We start from the raw sequence: 27,174 nt of genomic DNA, 5'->3' as shown, positions 1-27,174 counted from the left end.
TAAATAAATAAATAAATAAATAAATAAATAAATAAAAGAATACACCCTCATTTCAGATATCCATAGACCATCTGCTTGTGCCCCCAGAGAAAGAAAGCTCTTGATTCCCCACATACACATGAGTCTGAAGCCTCGACATGATGTTTTCCTCAGCCTTCAACCTGGAAGAAATAATTATTCTTAGGCTTATTTAATCTGTTTTGTATTGCTCTGTATTAAATTGTTTCTTCTGTTTTCGAGGCTCTCGTCCTCTGCATGACTTCACATATGGTATAAATACTTGAGTCACACATTCTCTCTTAAGATTTTCCCTGTTTTCATTTTCTGAAAAGAGCAGCAGAAAAGAGATGGGAGGTATTTTGATTCCCCATGGTGTCATGATAAGAGCAGTTTTGACTTGTACTGGGGTACTCTGTACACTTTCAGGGTCATTCTCTAGCAGCCACTGGAATCTCCTACTTGCCTAACGTGAGCTGGGAGTTGAGCTGGAGTTGTTGCCATCATTTGTTTTCTGTATGTTGTTCTGAAATAGCTTTAAAAAAAAAAAGTTTTAGGACAAGAGTTTTTGTTTTGTTTTATTCTTGCCTTTGCTTTCTGAGGCTTGTGTTATTTTGTTATCCTGTTAAGACAGTCTGAGGTGGGAACCCGGGTGTGGGATGATGCAACTTCCTGGCCTGTGAATGCTGAGTGCCATGTACTTGTTGCATTTATCGTGGTGTTACCATGATGTATGGTAGTTCTTTCTGAACTAGACATTGTCCTTGAACTGCCCAAGCTGGGAGTGTAATCCAACAGCCAGCTTCCCCAGTAATGCTCAGGTCCCTTTGCCTTGCAGGTCGTCACACTGTGGTACCGAGCTCCAGAAGTCTTGCTCCAGTCCAGCTACGCCACCCCTGTGGACCTCTGGAGTGTTGGCTGCATATTTGCAGAAATGTTTCGCAGAAAGTAAGAATTCCATTTCCTCTTTGAATTGTCAGTCGTTTAAGTGGCAGTATGACATTTCTGTCTTTATTAGGGTTGTGATCAGCCCCACCTGCACCTGGTCTTGTCCTAGAACTGTGTGCTCAGTACTTAATGATGACTATAGCTTCTGGTTTGTAGAACTCTTGTTTGGAAAAGAGCCACCCATTTTCTTCCTAGTAACATGACCAACATAAAGCATCTTATAGTACTTTTTAGTAAAGAAAGACCCTCATGGTAGACTTTATCCACAGGAGGAAGACCAGAGCTCTAGTGTACATGGGGATTTTTTAACACAAATTCTGAAAATTGGAGGAAAAATTCAGTTGTAAAGGTGTAGGCAATGAAGACATCAGTGCTGTTTCAGAGTACTGCCATGGTTCTGATGGGTGGAGGAGTGCTCAAACACACTTAGGCACTACAGCAGGCAGAAATGGAACCAAGGGTGTAGAATCAAAGGAATAAAGAGATTCGAAGACCATTGAGATGACTCAGCAGGAAAAGGCACTTGTTGCCAAGCCTAAGGACCTGAGTTCAATCCCTGGTATCTGCTTGGTGGAAAGGGAAAGCCAACTCCCACAATTGTCCTCTGCTTTCCACATGCATGGTGTGATGCACACACACACACACACACACACACACACACACATATAAAATACATGTTTAAAAAAGAGATTTGCTTAGGAGGGGATCTAATAGATAGACTATTTGGGAAGCCAAGAAGAATCTAGACCACCGCATGCTGGAGATATTTTTAGCAGCATTCATAGGGTAGGTGGGTGAGCTGCATCATCTCCAGGCCTGCATATGAAAGTTTGTAGTTCATTTTACTTTTAGGTAATGAAAAAAAAAAAAAAGGCTCAAACAGTATAATAAAGGTCTGTCAAGAAAATAATCCTGCATACCAAGTTCAACCTGATCAAAATTAAACAGAGAGATAATTATAATCTAATCTCTTTTCTATTTTTATTTCCATCGGAAAAGGTGAGTTAGGAAACTGAGTATATTCCCATTAGTCATGTTAGGTCCAAAATGTACCCCTGTGTAATTTTTCTTGTAAAGAAAGAAACAGTTGGCTGTTCTTGCTTGCTTGTTTGTTTTAACCAAATAAAATTTGTGCAGTAAATTTTGTGAACTGCTCCTGGACTTCAGCAGATTCATCTGTAACTTGTAAGATGGAATTGTGGCACAGACATGAGAGTACAAAGAATGCTTCCTGCTGGCCTACTGTGTGTCAAGCACATGCCAAAGCTTTTCATTTCCATTGTGTTACCTTTCTAAATTCTTACTGTAAGAGAAACTGATGGAGTGACAGCTAAGTAGCAAGGGTATGAATGAAAAGAAGTCCTGTAAATTCTAACCCTGTGCTGCTTTTTTTTAATAAGAGGAGGAAGAAAAATCTAACGGTCAGCTAAGCTCTAGTGACTACTAACCAGGCTAAATAAGTAGTTGGGAAGGTTTTTCTGGAAGGGCAGGGCACATGTTTGTATGTGTGTGCAGGCATGTGGAGACCAGAAGTCAGCCTTTTTTTCTTTCCTTTTTTTGAGACAGGATCTTTGACAGGGACATGGGACTCTCTCTCTGATTCAGCTAGGCTGGCTGGCCTACAAGCCCCAGGGATCCTCCTCATCCCCCCTCCCCAGCACTAAGATTACAGGTGCATATCACCATGCCCAGCTTTTCACATGGTGCTGGGGATTGATCTTAGATCCTCATGCTTGCAACAAGCACTTCACCAGCAAAGCTATCTTCCCAGCCCCTAAATAAGTAGTGTTTGAAAGTGTGATCCCTGCATGGCATCCTCAGCATCATTTAGGGTCTTCTCAGAAATGGGAATTCTTAGGCCCCATCCCAGATCTACCAAGTAGGTGCTCTTGAGCTGGAGTCCAGCTCCCTGTGTTTCCATAAATCCTTCATTTGATCCTAATACACCCTCCAGCGTAAAAACATTAGGTTGGATGATAATATTGCCGGAAGTGGACAATCTTTAAAGTGTAGTTCCCAGGCCATTCCCTTGAACTTCTAATTCATTACTGCGTTGGACCAGGAATTCTTGTTTTTGAAAGTATCTAAGGTAACTCTTTTATCCAACAAGAGCAGAACACTTTAGGTTAAAGGCTGATGGTCAGAGAAGGGATTAAGACCCGTCAAAAGAGCAAGGAGTTCAGATAGTTGTTCTAGGCCATCCAAGGACTAACTTGATACAGCAAGAATTTGATTAGAAAAATGCTATTTGAATTGTATTTTTGAGTCTAGAATTTTGGAATTACATTTGTGTGTCTAGAAATATCTTCAGTGTAAAGATGGAATTCCTGTTTTGGAGTAGAGGGACTCAGTTTTTTTACGATAATACAAATTTCAATATTAGTTGTGATTAATGATTTTTTAAAAAACCTATTTTTGAACCTGTTAAAAGATTGGTAATACTTAACATATGAGATTGAGTGCTCACTAGTAAGGAATTTACTATATTGATAAGTCTAAGCAGTGCACCTACCTATGCAACTCCGAGTTGCATTTTCAAACGTTAAACACAGTTTCCATCAAAATGATAGTGTAATTGATAATCAGGGTCCCAGACTAGCTTGGGTGTTCTTGGATAACCTGGAACATAGATGCAACATCATGTTGCTGATTCGCCAAAACCTTTTCCTATGGGGAAAGTCATTCTGTATTCCGGTCCCAGCACGACAGGAACAGGCCTCTGCCCATCTCAATACCAGAACTGAGAAGGAAGAAGTTCAAGGCTCCTTTGAGCCAATAATGGCAATGTTCTGTATCACTTGAGGGGAGATGCTGGGTAGAGACCCATGGCTCTTTAGATAGGCATATAGGAGTGTACCTTTTCTCCTAGAATCCAGGTAGTATATTGAGAGATAATTAATTGAAGAAGGAAGCAATATCAGAATCTGGGTCCTGAAGCTAAAGCAAAATAAATCTAGGACAAACACACATCCTTCCTAGGATGCAGTGTCCCATAGGTGGTTCCTGCTAGTTTGGTTATGACCTTGAATATGAACATAGTTTTCTACTCAGTTCATGTTGGTGTTATATATGACACCACCCAAATATCTGAACACAACATACTTCTTACATAGGCCAGCTATGTCCTAGCATCTCAGGATCCAACTTGTCTCTTGAGTCAGTGTTGATCCAGTTGAGAACTCAAAAGCCCAAGTTCCTAAAAGCATACTCTGATTACTATACTAATTCTAAATCAGGGGATCTTGACCTCTTTCCATTTGGGGTTCCTGCTTGTTGCAGAGGCAGTAATTCCCACATTTTATCATCTCTTTATTACCTTCATTCTTTTTGCTGTATCCTTATGACAGTTTTACTACTATTTCCTTATATTAATCAACTCACTTTTTTATTGAGCCTCATCGTAAACAGAAATATATAAAACCATATATTTGGTAATCCAGTTATTTATTTGTCTAATACACATTAGAATGTGTGAACATTATTAAGAACAGTCCATGTTCATCCTCTGGAATCACCTCACATATCCCCAGCAACATGTGTCAGATATTGAAAGCTCCATACTAGAACTAAGTATGGAATGGTTGCTGTATATAAGGTCTGCTCCAAGAGCGATAACTGTGTTAACCCCTAATGATGAAGAAAGACACCACATGCCTGGTGAGTTAATGAACCAGAGCTGGCTTAAGTATTATTGAAGGATGGGGTACTGTAGGTCAGTATAAAGAGAAGGCTGTTTTGAGGGAGTAGAGGAGATTTCTCAGTGAAAACCTTGAAGTCAAAAATTGGTCTTCCCCAAAAGCTACATCCTGGTTGTTTATTTAAAATCTTTGAGGAATAATCATTTTTACATCAGCAGGACTTTGCATCCTCCTTAACCAAGGGAGAAGAAAACAAGCCAAGGGAGTTAGGCACCTGTCCTATGACCAGCCCAGAACCAGGGCCTTCTTGTGTATCACTTCATCAGACCCACATTCTAAGGGATACTGTCCAGAGGGTGCAAATTCAGAATCTTCTACAAGTAGGGCAACTAACTTGTTCAGGAACACAGAGCTGTTACATAACAGAACCAGATTTAAATCCAAGTTTGCCTGACTCTGTAGCCTTTGAGTTTTCTACTCTACCATGTTTTTGCTCTAGCTGTTCCCACACATACAAAAGCCATATTTTTTTCTAGAATGTTTTGTGTATTAGTACAGTAGAGCAGCAGTGATATTGTAGAGAGATGAAGAAGCAGATCACACATTTAATGGCTTTAATATCCAGTCTCTCCAACATTGAAAAGGTTGATTGAGTCTCTGTCATTATCAGGAGATATGTGCCTTCTATTCTAAAACTGAATACCTAGGAAATAGGAACTCAGTAAAGAGTCTTAAGGCAAATGGCTGACAAAGAGCCAGAGAGTTAAATACCATCTGTCACTATTATCCAGGTTTAATAATTGCCCACACTGACCCACAGAAGCATTCTACAAAATTGATTAGAACTAGAATTTTTATCATCCTCCTCTGACGCCTTTTTTTTTTTTTTTTTTTTTGGTCTTTTTGAGAACAGGGTCTCCCTATAGCCCCAGCTGTCCTAGAACGCACTATGTAGACCAGGCTGGCCTTGAACTCACAGAGATCCGCCTGCCTCTGCCTCCCAAGTGCTGGGATTAAAGGCGTGCACCACCACGCCCAGCCCCCTCTGACTCTTTTTAAATATTCCATCTTTACTCCACATTAAATTGTATTTTATACTAAAAAACATTGTTAGGATTTTGGTCAGTCGCCAAGTAGTTCAAAAGATCAGGAGAGATAGAGGGAAACAGGAAGAGAGAAATGGATGGGATAGAATATTTAACTACATGATGAAGTAAATTCAAAATGTCAGCTCTTCAAGTACCTATTGGTTTTCTTGTGATCCTGGCCAGAACTGTTGTCTCTGGTTTGAAAGTTATGGGGTTTTCCAGGTTACAGCAAAGTCATAAAAAGAAAATGCATGTTGAAAAATAAAATATGCTACTAATTCTTTGAATATGGAGATTGTGGTAAACAGATAGTAATTCTTAGAAGTTCTGCATTGCCAGCTCTGCTGATCCCTAGCTAAGAAATACCAAATGCCACCAAGAAGAATATAACAAATACAGTCACTGTTAGCAGGAAACAAGCAAGACTTCATGGTTATATTGCCCCTTGTCCGATGGCCTCACTGGGCTTGTCATCATTGATTTATATGAATTAAACACCCAGTAGCAGAAACTAACAGTGAAACTGCCCTTTGTGGCTCTGTGGCCAGTAAGCAAATGTCTAAAATGTCACTGAGTGCCTTTCCAGTTTTTCCACTGCTTGCTGTGTTGGTGAGTCTCCATATCTACACACTCTCCTAGTGGTATCAAGGAAACAAAATCCTTAGTTGGCTTTTCCAGATACCCAGGCACTGGAAAGTGAAAACCTATCACCTCAGGTCAAGTTGGGACATGCGTGCAAAGCTCAGGGCACTGAGATGGGCCTTAGGATTTCTTCTCTCTTCTTGGATATTTTCCTAGACCTTTTGGTGGTAGTTCCTTTAAAGGACCAGTCAAATGTGAAAAACCCTAAATGTACATTTTCTAGGGTAAGGAAATGCCCAAGATGGTGCCCAGGAAAAGGGGACTGGTCTTAGGGAATGTAACCAGGATTGTTCTGCCGAAGAGCAAACAAATACTTTTACAATGTAATTAGTATTGGGTTTCTAAATTCTTAATGCATAACTCACCTTACATTAATTTGAAAAATATGCTAGTTTTTATAATTTGTCCTAAAAAGCCATTAGGCCTCTCTGGAAAGACACCTTCGTGTCCCTCCAGCTTCCTAGCCCAGAGCTCCTCCGTTCTGGTGCCCTGGGTCTGCCTGTTTATCATTTCTCCACAAATGAGAGTGTATCTTCTCAGCAGTCCTCTAACTCCATTCTGTCATGTTCTATCTTGCATGTCCCCATCCCTGTTCTTAGCAGCCAGCACCTTACTTCTGGCTTTCTCTACTTCTGTTGGCCTTTCTGTTCTAACTTTTGGAATCCTTATTCCATGAGAAGTGACCCTCACTGTACCCCTTTTCAAGTTAACTTTTCCTGTACATGCTCTGTCTCCTCTGAGAAGAAAATAGAGATCTTCTTACCCAATCTGCTGCTTGAAGACATGATTCTGCCAGTCTCTCAGTGTCTTTTTGCCATTTTCTTAATGCTCCCAACTCCATGCCTTAATTTCATCAGCTAGAGAATTTTAGCAAAGAGCCACTCAGAATAGAGGAAAGAGAAACGTCACTGGTAGCAAGACTTTCACATAGCAGGAGACAGAACAATGTGAAGGCCCTGATTGGCTCAACCCAGCATCCCTCAGCTTATACTTGCCCTGCCTCCCCAAACTAGGAGCAAGTATTCAGTGCCTCTTGAGATGAACTCTGTTTTTCCAGAGACATTGCAGCTTGCAAATAGCATCATCTTAATAGTCCATGATTTAGGAGAAAGCACTGTGTATACACAGTACAGGCAACCATAATACATGTGCTTGTTCAGCTCCTGCTACCCGGCTTTTGGTGGGAATGTCCATTCTCTCCCATTTCCCCTCCTGTCGTCTCAGATTCCATCAGTCCCAAGCTAGGATGCCCTGCTGTTCCAACCTTCAATCCTTAAGATCCAGTTGACTCCTGTACTCCCAACCGGCATTTGGCCTCAACTCCAATTTGTTGAGATTAGTGCCACCATCCAAGTGAACTCCTGTACACCCTTCCTCTCAACTCAGAAGTCTCCCTTTTTCTACTTTTCTCTTCCGTCACTCGTTGCCTTTCTGTCAAGGCAGATCTCCTCAACCTGTCCTGCTTCTAGGCTTTCACTTCTTCTGTGATCTGATTTGCCTCCTCAGAATCTCCACCTACTAGGTCTCATCTCTCCATCCTATAAATGATCTTTCTTCCCCTTGCTAAGCCTCAGTCTTCCTCCTTCTCTTCATGGCCAAACTTCTCTAAAGAACACGCATACAGGAGCCAGCACTTCTTCCTCACTTGCTGATCCCTTCATCCCTTCCAGTATTAAAAACGATAATTAATAGCTTGGGTACTAACTGAGAGTCAACTACTATATTCAGTGGTTTAAAATGCAGTTTCATTTAAATCTGAAAGTAACTTTAGGGGGTTCTGTTACCACCTCTGTTTCACAGGTACAAAACTGAAGCCTGAAAAGCTTAGGTAGTGTAGAGCATTACAGCATGCCAGTGAGGAGAGAAGTCCCTGAACCCAGGAAGGTCTGAACACGTGGTTCCCCCGGCACTCAAGCCACAGCTTTAGAGATGGACAGCAGACACCTCCGAGTTGACATCTGCAGCCTCTGAATCAGTACCCTCTCGTTCCATGAGGCCTGCCTGCCTGGGTGCCTCTACCTCTGTCCTCTTTATCAGCCCCTCTTTACCTCCCATTTCCTAAAGCTACATGTTTTAAGAGTTTTGTCTAGACAAGATGCAGATGACCCTGAGGTGGACTGAGTTCCCTGATGGGCTGATCTGCTACCATCTCAAAGGTACTTTTCCTTCACCGGCCACTCAGGCCTGCTTCTTCTCCCACCTTCCTTTGTTCTCATGAAATGCACATTCCTGTAGCCGGCCAGCAGGGTCCTCAGTCACCCTAAAATCATCTTCATCTTTCTTCATCAAAGTCCTGTGGATTCTGTCAGCACAGGATCTCTTGGACCTTGCCCCTTCCAGTGCTGACCTCATTGACCACCTTTTTTTTTTTTTTTTTTTCTGTCTTTTTGAGACAGGGTCTCTCTGTAGCCTCAGCTGTCTTAGAACTCACAGTGTAGACCAGGCTGGCCTTGAACTCATAAAGATCCACCTGCCTCTGCCCCCGAAGTGCTAGGATTAAAGGCGTGGGCCACCGCACCTGGCTCATGTCAGCCTTCTTTAACAGTCACTGAGCCTGGGAACAGTCATTTGCCTGCCCCTTTTTCTCACCAACTTGTATAGTTACAATAAATTCATACTCCTATGATCACCTTTTGCAAAAAGTAAGCAAACTAATGTAGGGTTGTTAGGCCACAAGACCTTTTTAAAGAAGTCTCTACTTCATTGCAGCCCTAGACCTTATAACATGTCTCAAGGTTTTCCTTCTTAGGGACCCTTGCCCTGCTCCTGACCCCAGGGCCCACCTGCCTTCTCCCCTCTACCACAGTGGAACTTCGAAACTGCCTCCTTTGGAGGGAGATCTACTGTGCTCTCCCTCTTGCTGTCAAGTCTACATCCATCTCACTGTACTCGGCCCTGCCATGTTCTTCCTGTGTCACAGGTCCACTGTAGCTGCAGCAGAGAAATTCAGAGCACAGGGTTCTTCCGCAGGACCAGACATTCCAGTCTGCGTTCTAGCCTTCCCAGCTTTGCAGTCCACCTCTAGAGCCTAATATCTTTCTACAGAGTTCCCTGTGCTTCATGGAGTCTTCAGACCCCTCCTTGTACAGTCTTGGGTTGGGGGGGGGCATGCAGTCCTTGGTTTTCCTCATTTTGACTGTTGGGATTCTAAAATTTAGAAGGGTTCTAAACAGATGTTCCTAATTTTAAAGTTGCTTGTACCGGGGAGCCTCATCTGGGCTGTCAGTCCACATACCACTTCGAGAAACAAGATTTCCTAAAGGAAGGATAGAGTTATAAGATCTATACAGCAATTTGCTGTATTTCTTAAATAATAGTCTGGTTGTAAAAAATACCAAATGGTACTGAAACATAAAATATGAATATTTTCTTTCCTGTACCCGTATCCAAAAATCCCAGAGATTCCTAAACATATTTCTAGATCTAATTTATTATAAATTCAAGAGTTGTATCTCTGTAGTTATAAATACATATGCACATGTTCTTCTGGAAACACAGAAATAGGCTTACAAACTAAACCAATCAAAAGTTGTCTGTTCACTTATTCCATAATTTAATAAGTTAATTTATCTTTGATAGACATTTAGAGTTTGTTTCTTTGTTTTTGGTCTAATTATGATCAATGTTGCAGTAAAACCCTCCTGCTTATTTTGTGAAACATTTGTTCAAGTATTTGTGTATGGTGAATTCTGGAAACAAAATTATAGGGTCAAATGATATGCATATTTTTAAAACTTTGCTAACTAAACCAAATTGCCCTCCAAAGGTCTCAAACTGAAATGAGGGGTTTTTTTTAGTTTTTTTTTGTTTTTTAGTTTTTACAAAACTTTTTTGAGAATTTCATACATGCATATAAGGTGTTTTGATCAAATCCATGCCCACTCCCTCCCCTCCAACATTCTGCCCTCTGAAGAGGTAACCCTAAAATCTTTTGAAGTATTCGATATAAGCTCCCAAATACTTTTGAGATGTTTGGCCTTTGGAACAGAGTTTGTTGCTAACAGGCCCAAGGACATTTTGACTTTTAGCCAAGAAACTGGCTACATTTCTTTGAGGTCTTTTTACCCTAACTGCCTAGCCAATTCCTACCTCCTATTCTTATCATGCCATCCTCTGAAGGGGTTACCCAAACCGCTCTGGCTTCTTCCATGCTAACAGGGAGGGTGAGGCAACTGGAGTGCCCCTTCAGTGGATCTATCTAAAAGACTCCCAAATTGCATAACTCTAGTCTCTAAGGGGAGAAGAAAGTCCTTGCATCATGAATGGGAGATGTGAAGGAGAAGTAAAGGCAAGAGTAATTAGCATTACAAGTTCTAGACCGGGAAGTAGAAAAAAGTCAGAACAGGGCAATTTTCAAATGTTCATATGAGAGTCCATTGGAGTTTCTTGACAAGGGCTTCCAAAAGCATCCCTCTATTGGGTTCTTCCTCATTTTTCTTTTGTCTTCCAAGGCTGGACCCGTTGGCTGGGAAGAGTGGCTGGATACTCAGGTGAGGGTCCAGTGACCCTGCTTGGCACTCCTTTAATGAATGAGCACAACCATCAACAAGCCCAATTGTGACTATGTTTAGCGATCAGGCTCAGCCGAAGTCATGATGATGGTAGTTATTTCATGCAGAAGGAACTGCTGTATAGTATAGCATCATTAAAAGGACCTGGAATTTAAAGGGATTTGGTGCTAGGAGCCACATATGTGGGAGAATATATGTCATTTGTTTTTCTGAGTCTGTGTTACTTCACTTAGTATAACAGTTTCTAGATCCATCCATTTACCTGCAAATTTCATTATTTCATCTTTCTTTACTGCTGAATAGAACTCCATCGTGTAAATGTACCACATTTTTGTTAACTACTCATCAGTTGAAATGCGATTCTTAAAGATTAAAAAAGGTTGTCTGGAATCTGGGGTTGTAGCTCAGTGGTGGCGCATTTGCCCTAGCATATGTGAAACACCTGAGGCCCTTGGCTCAATCCCCAGCACAGTGAGAAAGAGAGAGAGAAGGAAAGGGAGAGGTAGGGAGAGAGGGAAGAGGAGGGGAGGGAGAGGGATAAATTGTGAGGAGTGAAACAAGACAGGAACTCTGTAAATTTTGGTTACTTCTGCTGAAAAATAACACCAACTAGAAAACATTAAATAAATATGGTAATTTTATAAAGCTGTTGTTAAGGTTGGAGATGCATAAGAGCCCTCTTTTCAACTGTAAAATTCACTGTGGGTCTTTTACCACTTTTATCACCTTTTTCACCTTTTTATCACTTGGATAGTCATAGGAAAGGAATCACCCTTTTTGTGGGTTAAAAAAAGATCTTAGATAAAGGTCCAAGCAGTTTTTCAGACTCTTTATTCCAGTGCACGGGCAATCCAGAGATGACTCTGTAAACTTCACAGTGCCGGGACTGAGGACTGAGATTTGATGGCCCTTCCCAGGAGAACCTAGGGTCTGGATCCTCTCCACCTCATCCTTTCTGTTAGTCACCAGAGCTGATGCATCATTATGTGAGATTTTGCCTTGCAGATCTACAGGGTGGAGTAACTCTGGAAGCCCTTCCATTGGCCACTTCTCAATAGAAAAAGGTTCAGACTCATACCTTTAAGTGTACCTGGTCATGCCTTTTGCCACTGAGTTGGATAAAAATACTTAATTTGAGGGGCTGGAGAGATGGCTCAGCAGTTAAGATGGCTCAGCGGTTAAGGACACTGGCTGTTCTTGCAGAAGACCCAGGTTCAAATCCCAGCACCCGCATGCAGCTAACAACTGTCCATAACTCCACTTCCAGGGGATTTGAGAGCCTCTTCTGTCCTCCGCGGGTATTGCACGACACAGATGCACTTACCTACACGCAGGTAATACACACATACACATAAAATAAAAATAATAAATAAAATACTTAATTTGAAACAAGAAGCCACTTATTTTGTTATTATAAAATACAGAGAAAGGAGACAATGATATATGGAAACCAGTTCTTACTACTCTGATCTTTAGTGGATGGGGAGTTTCTCACCATCTCCATTTACATGTCAACAGATGGTACTTCCTGAAGTCATGCCCTCTGGGCCATGAACCTCCAATCTGAGTTAAGTTTGGCTATGGAAATTCCTTCAAAGCATAGCATAGTCATTATGTCGCATAACATTTATGAAATTTTACAAGACAAAATAATAAATATAAGTAATAAAAATTATTTCAGATAAATATTAGGATCAGGCACTTTCATTGTATGCCTACATAATTCCCCTCCAAATAATGCTGAGGTGCTAAATTACAACAAATGTAAGATGCGGCACAAGATCTTACACTGAAGTGGTAGGCCACACCGACAGTCAGCTGGGCACTCCCATTTGGCCTGTTGCTATGTCCTGTCTGTCTGGTACCCAGACTCCACTGTTTGTACCAAGAACCTGCCTCCACTCTGGCCTTCTCACTGAAGAGCTGGTATCTGATAACATGAGATGCTTGGTTTAACTGACAGCATTGGGCATTTTTCTCATAGAAATAAGAATTTTTTTCTCTCCCCTTATCTTCTTTTCCCTTCCTCATCCCTCCTCTTCTGTTCTACTTTCCCACTTTCTTTTCCACTGACTCCCTCAGTTGCTTTCTATTCTTCCTATTTTAACCATAGAAAGCACAGAACATTCAACATGAACGTGATCTTCCAGTCTTGTATGATACATGATAGTATCTTTTTTTTTTTAATCTCTTGCACCAGTGTGCTACTAAATTAAATATACTGTTCATACTGAGAACTCTACAGTGCTGTGGACTTATCTCTACCATCTGCAAAAAAGGCACCAAGGTCCCAGAGACAGGACAGCCTACAGGTAAGGAGAGGCAGTAGAGCAGTATTATCTAATACATGCAAGATGAGTCGAGTCTCTTAGCTACTCAGAAGCATTAAGTGTGAGTTCAGGACTAGAGAGGTGGCTCAGGAGTTAAGAGCACTGGCTATTCTTCCAGAGGACCCAGGTTCAATCCCTAGCACTCACGTGGCAGCTATGTCACCCCCTTCTGGCCTTCACAGGCACTACACACATACCAGTACACACCAACAATGAAAATACTTGTATGAATAACAAATCATTTTTTAAATCTGAGTTCAAAGTAATATATTCAAGTGATGACTTGTCAAGTCATGGCTGCTGGAAGGGGGAGAAACAGTCTCTTTCAAGGATGGTACTCTCGGTAGGTTAACTAGGCGCCACTGGAAGGACCCACACTAAAGGACCTTTATAGGCCATATTTATATACATATATATATATATATATATGTGTATGTATGTATTACATTAAATTGGGTGGGGGGAAACAAGGGAAGGTGCTGATAGGGGAGAAGATCTAAAGATCATCAAATTATATGTATGAAAATTGCAAAAAAAATTTTAACTAAAAGCAAGAAATAGATCTACCACATGAAAAATAATAATTAGAAAAATCAAAAGAAAATCTCTGAAAGAAAACAAACAGGACACAGCCTCCAACGAAACAAAAGCCACAAGAATTGGATGTTCTAAATTTGTACAAACAGCCAACAGAGTTGAAAAGAGACATGAACAAGATGTGGAACTACAAGGAAACCAAGTACAAAACAATTCAAGTAAGTATTTAAAATAGGAGGGTTAATAAGTAGAATTAATACTGCAGGAAATGGAGTCACAGAATGCTAACCAAAAAGCCCCCCAGAGATTCAAATAGTGATAAAATGACAAATGTGAAGGATAGAGAGTGGAAATCTGGGCTAAGAAGTGGACAGTCTGAAAATACAGTAATCAAAACCATAACCAAAGAAATGATCCTAAACTGAGAAAGGGCTTGAATATGCAGAAAAGTCTTGCTGTACTTGGAGAGATCACTGAAAAGAGACACCGGCCATTTTGGGTTGTTCAAGGCTCTGAACACAGAAAACTCAGTTTGGGTCAACTAGAAAATTGACTCTCAGATATCATAATTCTAGATACAGATGCACTTGAGGGCTGGCTTAACCCAGAACCTATGGCTCCACGTCTGTTGTCTTCATCTTCAAAGGCTGCCTTCATTCGTGACAACATGGGTATAGTAGTTCCAGGCCTACATCTGCCCACAGGATGCACACAAGAACTCATCCTGTCCAAACGAGAGACTTGAGGTTCATCCTTAGAACTGCTTGTGGCAGATACTTACACTTGAACCAGTGACTAAGACAGATAAATGGAATTTGCTAAGCCAAGACACTGGAGTTTAAAGAACATAAATTCCCGTTACAAAGCTTCATGAAAATGGAAAATAAATAGAAAGACCCAACTTGTGGAATTCTCTCCTGACTTAACACAGCACATCCTGGGGAAATGTTTGAATTGCATGGAAAAAGAAAAATACCTACAAGGATCAAATAAGTTTATTTAAAGTTTTGCAGTAAAAGGTTTAAAATTCATGCTAGCCTCAAATTTCTCTTTTGTTTAACCAACAGCCAGAAGAGGATGTGTGAAGGCAACAGAAGGTTTCACATATGCAGGGGTTCCATTGCTCTATGTTTGGAGGTGAAGTATCAGTTGAAGGGCTAGTGAGATGGCTCACTGGGTAAAGGTGACTCCAAACCTGACAACGTAAATTTGATCTCCAGTACCCACATGGTGGAAGGAGAAAATCAACCTCTGACCTCCACATGTGTGCCACCTCACACAACCAGAGTAAATAAATCAATGTAAAAAATTTTAAGTATCATTTGGGCAAATTTGATCTAACGAGGGAGGGAATTTCAAAACTATACCTTGGGAATGGAATGGCATAGTCCGAAAGGACTAATGGATTGCCCAGTGGGACTGTGTCTCCTGACCCAACACTCACCTCTTCACCAAACCTCTCAGGAGAGCTGGCTCCTGCAGACCTCACCTGTTTGTACTGGCCGCACTAATGACCCTGTAGGAATGTGGTTGGGTGAGGATATTTTTCAAAACAACATCTGGATGAGGCTTAAAAGCAAATAATTTCATTATGAATTATTAGTCCTTATTATGAGAATAGCCCTGTAATTGTACTTCAGAAATTCCCCCTGAAAAGCCTCAAGCAAGAGTGTACCACCAGATTTAAAGGTCTAATTAAATATGACTAAAGTCATGCCTCATTTTAGCCCACCTATGACTAAAAAGCAGTGTTCTCTAAAGACTTCTTAAAACACCGAAGAGTAGGTCATAGTGAAAAGCTAGAGATGAAATAGAGAGATGAGTGAAACAAGAAAACATAAGGACAAAATGAATAGCCAAATACTCTCTAGGAGGCAGGCAGCCAAGGGCAACACTGACACTTAGAATTTAGGAAGTGATGCAGAGCACATGAGGTTCAACTTTCAAGGGGATTTGTTCTTGCTGATGATGTCATTTCTGACATCTCGTTTTTCTTTAACTCTGAATTTCTCCCTTTAAAGATGATCTATACCAATACAAAAAAAATTAGACTTAATATTCAACATTAGTGAAATTGCTTAATAATAATACAGCAATACAGTTTACAAAGGGACATATCAAAACATTTGTGTTATACTGTTCCTTCCTAAAAGTGAGTGTGCTCTCATGGTCTTGTTATAGATGTAGAACTGTTAGTAATACTGCTACAATCCATTGTTGAAGTATTGACATCATTGACATACTTCCATGCCCAGTGGTGAAGAGTCACTGCCCAGTGGACTGCAGCTCTCCAGGACCCCCCATCCTTCTCCAGTGGGGAGCCCAGGGCCTCCCTAGGATTGAGCCACTAAAGGGTTTCAAGGTGGGATATCAGGATTCTTCTGTGCTCACCTTTTCTCTTTAGTATGATCAGACTGTACAGACGTGTTCCTAGAAGTATACATTGGCCATGGTTACTGTATTTTCCTTATGTCCCTTGAAGTTATCCTGGGCTTCTAGCTTTCTTCCTGTGACCATTAAAATAGTTAATGGTCTGGGAAAGTTGGTTGTGCTCTCTGTAGTACCAAAAACTTTCCACTAGTCCTAACTCTCTGTGTCTTTTCACCCTGTCCCCTGGGCTTTAAAGTCTTTAAGAACTGGATGACACTTAAAACTTAATGTCTAACTGTGAGAGTCTTCCTTGACTCTGTTGGGTTTTTTATGGGGGGGGTGTTTATTTGTTTGTGCTGTTTCATATTGTGGTAGAATTGGCGCATCGTCATTCACCACCGTTAGCCATCCTGACACAGAAAATTTGCCAAAAGTCTTGTCCTGGATGGTCCTCAACTTGTGTCTACACCCTAATCTCTATGAATTGGTTATGTCACATAAAGAGTCTTGCAGATATGATATTATAAACCTTAAAATAGGGAGACTTTTGTGGATTATCTAAGTGGATCCAGTCCAACCATGTAAGCCAAAGCAGGAAACTTTCTTGTGGTGCAGGCAAAAGAGATGTGGCAGATGTGTGCATGAGTATATTGCCTGCATGTGTATATAAGTGCACCTGTGTGATGCAGTGCCCACAGAGATTAAAAGAGTGTGTCAGATCCCTTGAATCTGGAGTACAGATGGTTGTCAGCTGCCATGTGGGTGCTGGGACTCGAACCCAGATCCCCTGCAACAGCAGCCAGTGCTATTAACTATTGAGCCATCTGTCCAGCCCCCAGTCCCTTAGTTTTATAACCACATTCAATTAACTTTCAGACAAAGTCTGTACTCAGCACCCAGCCAATACTATGAAAAGATTGGGCATTTCGGGAAGCAGGAATGTGGGTGCACAAGTATATCACTTTTTGTAAGGAAAATGTTTGAGAGCTGAACCATATCGACAAGGAGCCTAGCAGAGTGCTGTAATCAAAGAGTGGGTGTAGTGTTGGCAGATTCTTGTTTGTTTACTTAAAGTCTGTTTTATATATGGTAGCAAATTGGTAAGAGGAAGAAATTATGCAAAAGGGGATTGTCTTGACAATGGGTACATGCTGTTTTATTTATATTTTATTTCTCTGGGTAAAGCGGTAAAACTTGGACAAGCTTTTTAAGATGTGTTAGCACAAGGTCTGGGTGTTGCTGCATGCTTCCTGAACTCTAAAGGCTACTTACTCACACAGTGCAATGAATACTCTGTGGTGTGAATTAAGCGAATAAGGCTGAAGTTTATTGACACAGACTGTAATTCTGAAGGGGTTGAGCACAGAGGTTGACACTGTGAAACCAGGCTGCCTGGGTTTGAATCCCAGCCCTTCCCCTTACTATCCTTGTAGACATGGGCCAGTTACTTAACTTCTCTGTGCCTCCATTTCCTTTTTTGTGAAAATGATATGACTGCCATTTTCTTGATGAATTATGAGAATTCAGTATAAACACTCAGGATAGCATCTAGCTTGGAAGCTATGAGTGTTAACTATAATTATGATTGGTGTCATTTCCTGAAACATGGACATACTCCTGAAAATGGGCCCACTGGCTCCTTAGACTCAAGAAATAATTGATCCCAAGGATTCCCCCAAGTAAAGATGGCCTAAATATTGTATATGAAAAAACCAAAGACACCCAGTCACCAGTCAACCATTTCGTCCTTCCACACATGTCCCCTATATTTATTTTGTTTCAAATTGTTTATATATATATATAATTAACATTGAGACAGTATATTCCTTACCCTATAAATAATCTTCATTTTTAGAACCATAAAGGGCGTTTCTCTTTCTCCTGGTTCATGGCTAGTGTTTCATAAAATGATAACAGCATACCGTGAAATGATCCATTAGTCATAAATTAATTTAGGAACTGCTAGGTGAAACAAAGGTTTCTATTTGGGTGTTGTTTGTTTGTTTTGGTGGTGCTGGGGATTGAATCCAGGGCTTCATGCATGGTAGGCAAGAACTCTGCCACTGTGCTATTTCCTAGCCCAACAAAGGCTTCTGTATTCAGGATTTATCGAGGCCTTATTATTAATGTAAACATCAGATTTCCACCAATATATAGTACATTGTTCCCTAAACACCTTTGGCCATGAAACCTTTTTTAAAAAAGATGTATCTCAGATTTTCTAGAAATATTCCACACATCCAGTTTGAAAAACAGCTGTAGCAAAATAAGCACATTTTACCAAGATTATGTAACATTTGTGCATTAAGATTATTATGAAACATAACCTGTGACATAGGAGATGGAAGGTCAGATATAAGCATTGATATATGTGACTTCATAGTAGGAATTGCAGTTAGATAAAGCAGTGACATCTTTTTCTTAGTTTGTACATTAAAGTCATCCTCTTATGTTACATCTGTGACTTTTCTCAATAGTCCTTCCGTGATAGAGATAATGAGATCATGTTATAGCAGACAAGATCAACTACTTGGCAATGACCATCTCATCCAATACTTCTTTCACTGGGCATTCTAAGCCTTTGCGGCCTTTTATGAAGCAGTTTGTATTTTCTGCCAACACCATTTACTGAGGTGGTAAGTTCTGTAGGGCTAACATCTACATAAAGAAATTCCTTACTGGGGCTAGAAAGATGGCTCAGACGTTAAGATCACTAGCTGCTTTTGCAAAGTACCTGGGTTCAGTTCCCAGCACCCACATAGTGGCTAACAACCATCCATAACTCCAGTTCCAGGGGATCCAGTGCCTTCTTCTAACCCTCTTCAGGCATTACGTGTACATGTCACACACACATGCAAGCAAAACACTCATACAAATAATAAAATAAACTTTTAAAAATTATTTTAATTTAAAAAAGGAAATTCTTTGCTTTTATCTGTTTTCAGCTCACTTCCCAAATGCTAGGGATTAGCCCTGATTTGCTAGTCATAGGTGGTGAACACAGCCATGTTCAGTCTTAACTCATTTTACAGGTTGCAACCTTATTCCCCCAGCCTTGTTGGTCTCTATCTTTCTAAACTAAAACACGATCCCCTTTGTGTATTATGTTAATTGACTAATGTTAAGAACTGAAGGATATGGATGTGGCAGAAGGTATACAATTCCTAGAGTAAAGTTTAGAGACAAGAACAGTTTATTGCCACAATAACAGTAGCCAGACTATCAACATTTGCTCCCAGTTCCATAGGAAGGATGACACGGGCCAGGCCTCTATAATTCCTGCATGTACAACCAGTTGTAGTATAAAAAAACTCCCAAACATGGGAAACTCAGATCATTTTTTTGTTGTTGTTTTATGAGATAGGGTCTCCCTGCAGCCCCAGCTGACCTGGAACTCTCTATGTAGACCAGTCTGGCCTGGATCTCACAGAGATCCACCTGCCTCTACCCTTCCTGAGCACTGAGGTTAAAGGAAAGTACCACCACACCCTGCTCAAATCATTTATAACAAGCAGTAAGTTGACCTGACAATTATTCTAGCAGGAGGCATTATTAGGTTGAAGAGTAAAAACCCACTGTGTTCTAAAAACCCTGTATGTACCTTCCAAGGCTGTTTACCTGGGCCACAGACAGTGTCTCTCACCAGCAAGATGTATAAAAAGACAAGAGACATACAGAATGGTCTGCCAGCACGTCACAGCTCTCCCCTCATCCTCTACTTCGGTACTCCTGACTCTGAAACACTTCGAGCTGCAGTATACATCCAAGTTTTGTGGACACATCTGCAGTATTAAACTCCACCAGGGAAGCAACCTTTGTTTCATTTACATGGATATTCCAAGAGCACATAGACAGCTTTCAGAAAAGGTTTGCCCAGTGAATGCATGCATTTCCTATCTTCTTATGGAATTCCTGAGTTACTGGCTTTACCATGTGGAAGTAACAGTAAGTGCTGACTGCCTACAGTAGCCCCAGGAATCATCCACCTGAAAACTCTCCCCACCATGCCCAACTCACCTTCTAGCTGCTTCCTCTCATCCTTCACATCCAATCCTAAATCCATTACCATCTGGTATTCACTCTTAGTACCTTGGCATTTTCCTTCTTAGCTCTTACCACCGTTTGCAGTTCCTTATTTAACTTAGTGTTTTCTGATTTAAAATAGCCTGTTTGTTCATGACTCATGAGAGTCTAAATCAGACTATGTCTATTTGCTCATAAATGCATAGCTAGTATCTAAGAGCAGGCATGAAGTAGCCACCAAGTAAGTAATGAACATCTTGTAGTCTTGTAGTCTGTAGCTTGGAGCCTGCCATGCAATGATTAACTTTACTACCAGATAGGCTAAATACATTATTTCATCTTTGCCTTTCTCAAAACAATTTTATCACATTTTTCCCCCGTCACACAGTTTCAAGATTTTTCTTGAGTGTAATTTAATCATTCTTTAAATTTTTATATTTCCAGAAAGCATTTAATTTTGAGATTTTTTTTTACATCATCTTACCAACCTATGGTATAAACATGAAAGCAATATTGATCCTAGAATTATTCTTTTGGGTCATTCTAATAGTCATATCTATGTATTCAACCAACCAACCTCACAAGGAAATGAAACTAAAACCAAGGCCACTGGGATTCTTCTCTATTAATGAATGAAAATGATTTTCAATTCTTTGAAAAAACAACCAGATGCTTAAGCTTCTTCTGTACTCTGAGGAAATTAGTGAAGACCTGAAAGACCAAGGCTCAAGGAGTTAGCGCATACATGAGCAAGTAAGGGCAGGTAGCATCTAATAATTACTGGGCGGTAATCGGACCATGTGTGTCTAAATGCTAAGCTTTATGGTTCATATTTTTAAAATCATAAGAGCTTAGAAAACATTAAATATTACCCCCCAAAGTGCATTAGGATAATAGGGACCTTATGAAGTTAATCTTTAGGTAGATTTGGGTGAGGTTTAGTTGACTAATTAGCAAGAACTTCATGAAACAAGCCATAGAAATTGTGTATTCTTAGGAAAGCAGGACCCAGCTGAAGTGGGAAACAGTGGCTTGTATGCACAGTCACTGTAGGGCTGTGAGAACCGCAGCGTCTTTATGAGTCCTTTTCCCTTCAGTTAAACAGCATGCAGGAAGGAAGCCACACCTTCAGGCAAACACGGCCAGAGTGAGGGAAGCCAATGATGGAGCCCTGGTATGGAGTCTCCATGAAGTAAATAAACTGAAGAAAAGACTCGGGAGGTCATCCAATGTACTCATAAATTCTAGCTATTACCAAAGATGAAAGGGAAATGAGAGGCATGAGGAACAATAGGAAGGAGTGTTTCCCAGTCCCCGCAACTGCCTGTTTACAATAGGGGAGGAGCAGCCGGGCTGCCCAGCTGGCAGAGCCAACATTAGAAGGAAGCTTCCTTGCCCTAAGACCTCTTTAGGAAATCCTGTTTGTGATGGTGGCTTCACTGTGAAGCATTCGGGAGCCCTCCCAGCGTTGTAGAAGCACACTTTTGGATGGAACTCTGGTTTCTAATGCCGAGTTTGAAATCTTACTATCATGTGCGCTCAGCAAGATAGAAACTTCATCTCGGGTGAAGTTTGGGTCAAACCTTATTTTGCAATAATTGACTTATCTTTCTTTTGCCATTGAAATGCTGGTAACATAATAGCTTAAAAACAAGATAAGCCTCATCTTTTTTCCTGTATGGGTATGTTAGGGAATGATAGTTTTGATGGCCTTTAAAAAGCAGGAAAGGGCAAAGCCCCGTGATGCCATTTCTTTGGCATTGCATTGTTACTTCATGAAGAGAATCATCTTAAAAGCCTGGGAACTGTAAATACAGTTTAAAATTAGTGAAAGTTGGGTGAAAACACTGTAGAATACAAACCAAGATAACAGAAGGCCCATCCCCAAAGAGATCCATTTTCATATCCGCAATTTGGACTGTATACTTTGCCTCCTAGCTCTCCGATGTGGGAGTGGACCATTTGTTTCCGTGCCAGACCTCATGAAACGAGATTTGTCTTCCCTTGCAGACAGGTGGCCAGACTGTTACACAGAAAGGGATCTGGCTGACTGCTGGCCTGTCTGGATGTAGCAGCATGGCAGCACAGTGCCAGGCCCCCAGTCTAACCCTTGGCCTTGCAATCTGGAGGCCCGCTCTTGGCAGCCTGGGTGGGGACAGCTTTGGTTGGTTGGTGAGGGGTTCTACTGGCAGTCAGTATGGAAATCCAGGAGTAACAGTGTCAATTCTGTGGTAGGGGAGACTTCTAAGGTTGGAGACTATGAGAAACTACAAGATGGCTACTTGAATAGTCAGAGTCCAAGCTCTGAACCTTTTCAGGATAGCTCAAGCCTTGTGACAAGACTTCTGCTCTTTCCTGACTATACATATTACTAAATGTGTCCTGCACTTATGAATCAAGACCAGATTTCACAATCTTTTTTTCCTATGAGGCTAGGTTAGTCATTAAGGTTAATTCAGTAGTTGGAGGAAATATGATGGAAAAAAATGATTTCTGGAAACCTAGGAGTAGAGGTCCCATTATCAATGTTTTCGTGAAAAGAATTCAAAACCATTCTATTACAGTCTTTGAGAACAGGGAAAGAATTTCTGTGTATCAACAATATTCCCTTCTTAGCTGTAAATGGCCACTGGTTCCAGCCCCAAATAACCTTAAGGAGCATCTGATCTCCCAGAGTAAATGCAGTTAAATTGTAGCGACAAAAGGACCCCAGTTCTTCCAAGCCGTTGGCTCTCATCTATCTGTGAGGTCAGGAATTTGCCATTCTGGAAAATTGGAGAAAGTTAGGTCAGGACTGAGCAGTGTTGATTGAAAAATCCTTTTGATTTTAGGTTGGGTGCCATGTCCAACTATTAATAGGAAACACTGGATCCATTCCTTGTTCCTGTTTTGTGTGCTTTTTCTGCTTATGAACCCATGCAAATAGCAAGTTTGGCCCTGTTACTGTAGGACCCTCTGGGCCCATTTCTTATTTTTCACATATTTCTTAAGGTTGATACAATTCCACAGGGAGGAAACCAATGGTCCACTGGGATGAACTCTACAACAAACACAATGCCCTTTCCTATTATCCTTGATTCTGAAGTGGTTTTTCTGTATTTAAAAACAAAGGATGGAAAAGCCTTAGACCGAATAGTAAAAATCTCACTTATATTTGTGATTTTTATACAGGGTGAAGGAAAACATTCCTTATCAAGCATGTGGATTGTAAAATAGCAGTTGAACTGCTTAACAGAACTCAAGTTTCACTCTTAAATAGTACTCCTAGGAAGAAAGGGAAATAAAAGGAACCTCATTACTGCCTCCCGTTTGATCCTGTGGATTAAATGTTATATCTCAAAGACACCTTTCCTGACCACCATATTCCCCAGCAGAGTTTCTGTCATAACACTTATCACTTACTCAGTGATTGTCTTTATTTTACCCTAAACACTAAGCCATGCAGGGCATACTCAGTGTCATTCTTAGTATTTCTGGTTTCTTGAACTAAGCACAGTAAAGAGCACATCCTGGACCCTAAGGTACTGACTGAGTGAATGATCTACTCTCAGCGTCCTCTGAGTTCTTTGTGGATCTAAAGATGTAGGCTCCATGTTGCAGTTCATATGAGCAAGTTCCCAGAGGCTTAAAAACCTCTGCTTCCTTATATTCACACACCAAACCTGGCTCTTACAATCTTTCCACCCTCCTTTTCTGCAATGGTCCAGGCCCCAACCTTAGCCGAGGAACTATTGGCAACTGATTGCTGAGTGAGGGAGAGCAGATATTCTTTAAGGGACTGACTCTAGTTAGGCTGACTAGACCCCAGTGGGTGACCTTGCACCAAGGGACATCTGGGTACACTTGACTGGATATAACAGAACGCATGAAGTCAGGTGTGGGGGTGGTCTATGGGGAGGTGTGGATGGGATAGCCTGTCTGTTTGGTTCAGATCTTTTATATGAAATGCACAAAATCTCAATTAAAAAATACACATTAAAGATGCAGGCTCCTCAGTATCACCTCCTTTATTGCTTACAGCCAACAAATAAGATCATAACACCAAGCTTATCAGTGTTTAGACTCGGTTTTTTCCTTTGAGGAAAAACCTGGCACTTTTGTTCAGTCTGAGTCTCTGGCATGAATGCCTCGTGTGTTTGAACATTTAGTCCCTAGCTGACAACTCTGTTTTGGGATGTTGTGGAAAGTTAAGGACCTTGGCCTGGCTAGCAGAAGTAAGTCACAAAGAATGGACCCTGAGGGCAGTATCCACCTTTGGTGCCTGCCTGAGCTCTCTGCTTCCTGATCCACTAAGATGAGAAACAGCAGCAATGCAAGCTCCACCACCCTAGACCAAAACGCTCCACGGTGCCTTCCTTCCCTGATTGAGTGCATTCCCTGATACATGTGCCAAAATAAATCTCTCCTCTCCAAGTAACTTCTGTCACATATTTTGGTGATGAAAAAGGTAATTTAGTTAACACAGTCTCTCATTCACTGACAGTTACATAGTCATATCTGGAGGATGCAATCCAGTGAAATAGTGGTGCAAACCAGCTTTGCAGCCCTTAGTTCAGTCTCTGTCACTTCTTAGCTAGGCAATAATGACTATTATTAACCACCCTTCAACCTCAGTTTCAGGTATAAAATAATATGAATGCCTCGTGTGTTTGAACATTTAGTCCCTAGCTGACAACTCTGTTTTGGGATGTTGTGGAAAGTTAAGGACCTTGGCCTGGCTAGCAGAAGTAAGTCACAAAGAATGGACCCTGAGGGCAGTATCCACCTTTGGTGCCTGCCTGAGCTCTCTGCTTCCTGATCCACTAAGATGAGAAACAGCAGCAATGCAAGCTCCACCACCCTAGACCAAAACGCTCCACGGTGCCTTCCTTCCCTGATTGAGTGCATTCCCTGATACATGTGCCAAAATAAATCTCTCCTCTCCAAGTAACTTCTGTCACATATTTTGGTGATGAAAAAGGTAATTTAGTTAACACAGTCTCTCATTCACTGACAGTTACATAGTCATATCTGGAGGATGCAATCCAGTGAAATAGTGGTGCAAACCAGCTTTGCAGCCCTTAGTTCAGTCTCTGTCACTTCTTAGCTAGGCAATAATGACTATTATTAACCACCCTTCAACCTCAGTTTCAGGTATAAAATAATACACACACACAGTGGTTCTTGAGGTTAAATAAAACAGTACATGAAAAGCACTTAACCTACTCCTTTGCATTGTATATACTCAGAAGCAATGATTATGGTTGTTCCTATTGTTAAAGTGCCTTCTAGAACAGGATAACCACCTTGTCAAAGGTAGTCAGACATGGGAAGGATTCAGAGTCAGAAAGTCTTGGGCAGCCCTTCAGTGCTAGAATTCTAGGCAGCACCCCAAGCCTAAGTATGAAAATTAAACCTGAGTCATGGTACACTGAACAGCATGGCCAGGTGACTCAACAGTGAAGTGATGACTAGTCACCATGGGGCTCTTTGTGTCCCTCCCCCTCCCCCGCCACACCACAGGCTTGCAAAGGCTACAGCCAGTCCTGGGATCTGGCATGACACTGAGTACACAAGTAAGCTTCGGAAAAGCCATCCAATAAGACTAAAGAAACTGAAAGATTGCCTGGGAACAGGGGTCTGCTGACTGATGGACTAGTTGATGGGGGCTTCACCCTTTGTAGCCACTTTGTTTCCATAGTTCTTTGCACTCTAGAGTAAATCTCCAAGGCCCTTATAGACTCTTGTTCTGAGCCACAGGAAGAAGTGCCTCATAGGGAAACTCCAAACAGTCAGCAGGGAGAAACTCAAATCATGATGAAAATGACTGTATCTAACCATTCTTCTATGAAGTGTTCAGAGAGGGGAACTCAAAGAGAAGCCTCTTTTGTATTTCTGAAGCATAGAGGTCAGCAAGATGGACTTTTTAAAAATGATCTTATAAACTGGGTGCACTGTCATAGGCCTGTAATCTCAGCACTCAGGGGGTAGAGAAAGGAGGATCAGAAATTCAAGATCATCCCCAGCTGTAGTTTGTAGTGTAAGCTTGAGGCCAGCCTGGGCTACATGAGACTTTATCTCAAAAGCGAATAGAAAAACATTTAAACAACTTTATAAAATACATACATTAAATAGATCATTGATTTTTATGTAAGATTGGTTTTTGGGTTTGTTTGTTTGGTTGGTTGGTTGGTTGGTTGGTTGGTTGGTTGGTTGGTTGGTTGGTCTTTTTGAGACAGGGTCTCTCTGTAGCCCCAGCTGTCCTGGAACTCACTATGTAGACCAGGCTGGCCTCCAACTCACAAAGATCCACCTGCCTCTGCCTCCCAAGTGCTGGAATTAAGGCGTGAGCCACCATGCCCAGCATAAGATTGATTTTAATTATGTGTATGTTATTCTTTCATTTGACAAAAATAATGCATGGTTATTATAGAACATATTTTAAATACAGGAAATGAGCACAGATAAGCCTGAAGCATCTTATTTGTACCAAAAAGTACTTTAAAGTGCCACAGAATTTAGCCTGAAGGGGTAACTAGACCAATATGAGGTATTTTTTTAATAAGTAATTTATTGATAATTTCATATAAGGTGTTTTGATCAAATCCATGCCCACTCCCTCCCCTCCAACTCCTCCCACATCTCCCCATCACTTTTATTTTAGTTTAGTTTAGTTTTTGAGACATGGTCTCCCTGTAACCCCAGCTGTCCTGGAACGTTTCATTACATCAACATTGACATATTCAATAACAATTTTCTGAGCTAGGCTGCATCTCTTACAAAATTGGCTGTACAGTTTTAGTTTTACAGTTGAATTATTACAGTTATACAGTATTGTATTCAGTATAAACCCCATAAGACATAACATTAAATGAGGTTTTAACCTTTAAAAAAAGATCTCCATTTCATTATTAAAATAGAGTTTCATGCAGAAAACTTCTCATTTTTAATGCAATTGATATTAAGATGTTTGCACATGCATTTATAATCTCTATATATCAGATTATTACTAGTCACGGTCCATTACTTTCTGAGCTCCTTGGCATCTGAGCATGGACATAAAGTCATCAGGTAGATTTCAATGATAATGTTTTTCACATCTACTAATTAT

At 40.9% G+C, this 27,174-nt stretch overlaps 1 protein-coding gene across 2 annotated transcripts in view; it reads left to right on the top strand.

Moving 5' to 3' along the window:
* Positions 1 to 27,174, top strand: part of Cdk6 (cyclin dependent kinase 6) — a 223,534-nt gene that overhangs the window by 151,983 nt on the left and 44,377 nt on the right. For both annotated transcript variants that reach the window (XM_008822547.3, XM_029558314.1), the window contains exon 5: positions 836 to 945. In XM_008822547.3, the coding sequence (XP_008820769.1) occupies positions 836 to 945 (110 nt within the window). The remainder of the gene's footprint in view (positions 1 to 835; positions 946 to 27,174) is intronic.

The sequence above is a fragment of the Nannospalax galili genome, unplaced genomic scaffold, assembly GCF_000622305.1.
Source record: "Nannospalax galili isolate Female #2095 unplaced genomic scaffold, S.galili_v1.0 scaffold85, whole genome shotgun sequence".
Classification (NCBI taxonomy): Eukaryota; Metazoa; Chordata; class Mammalia; order Rodentia; family Spalacidae; genus Nannospalax; species Nannospalax galili.
Note: the sequence above shows the minus strand (reverse complement) of the source record. Positions and strands in the feature narration are given on the sequence as shown.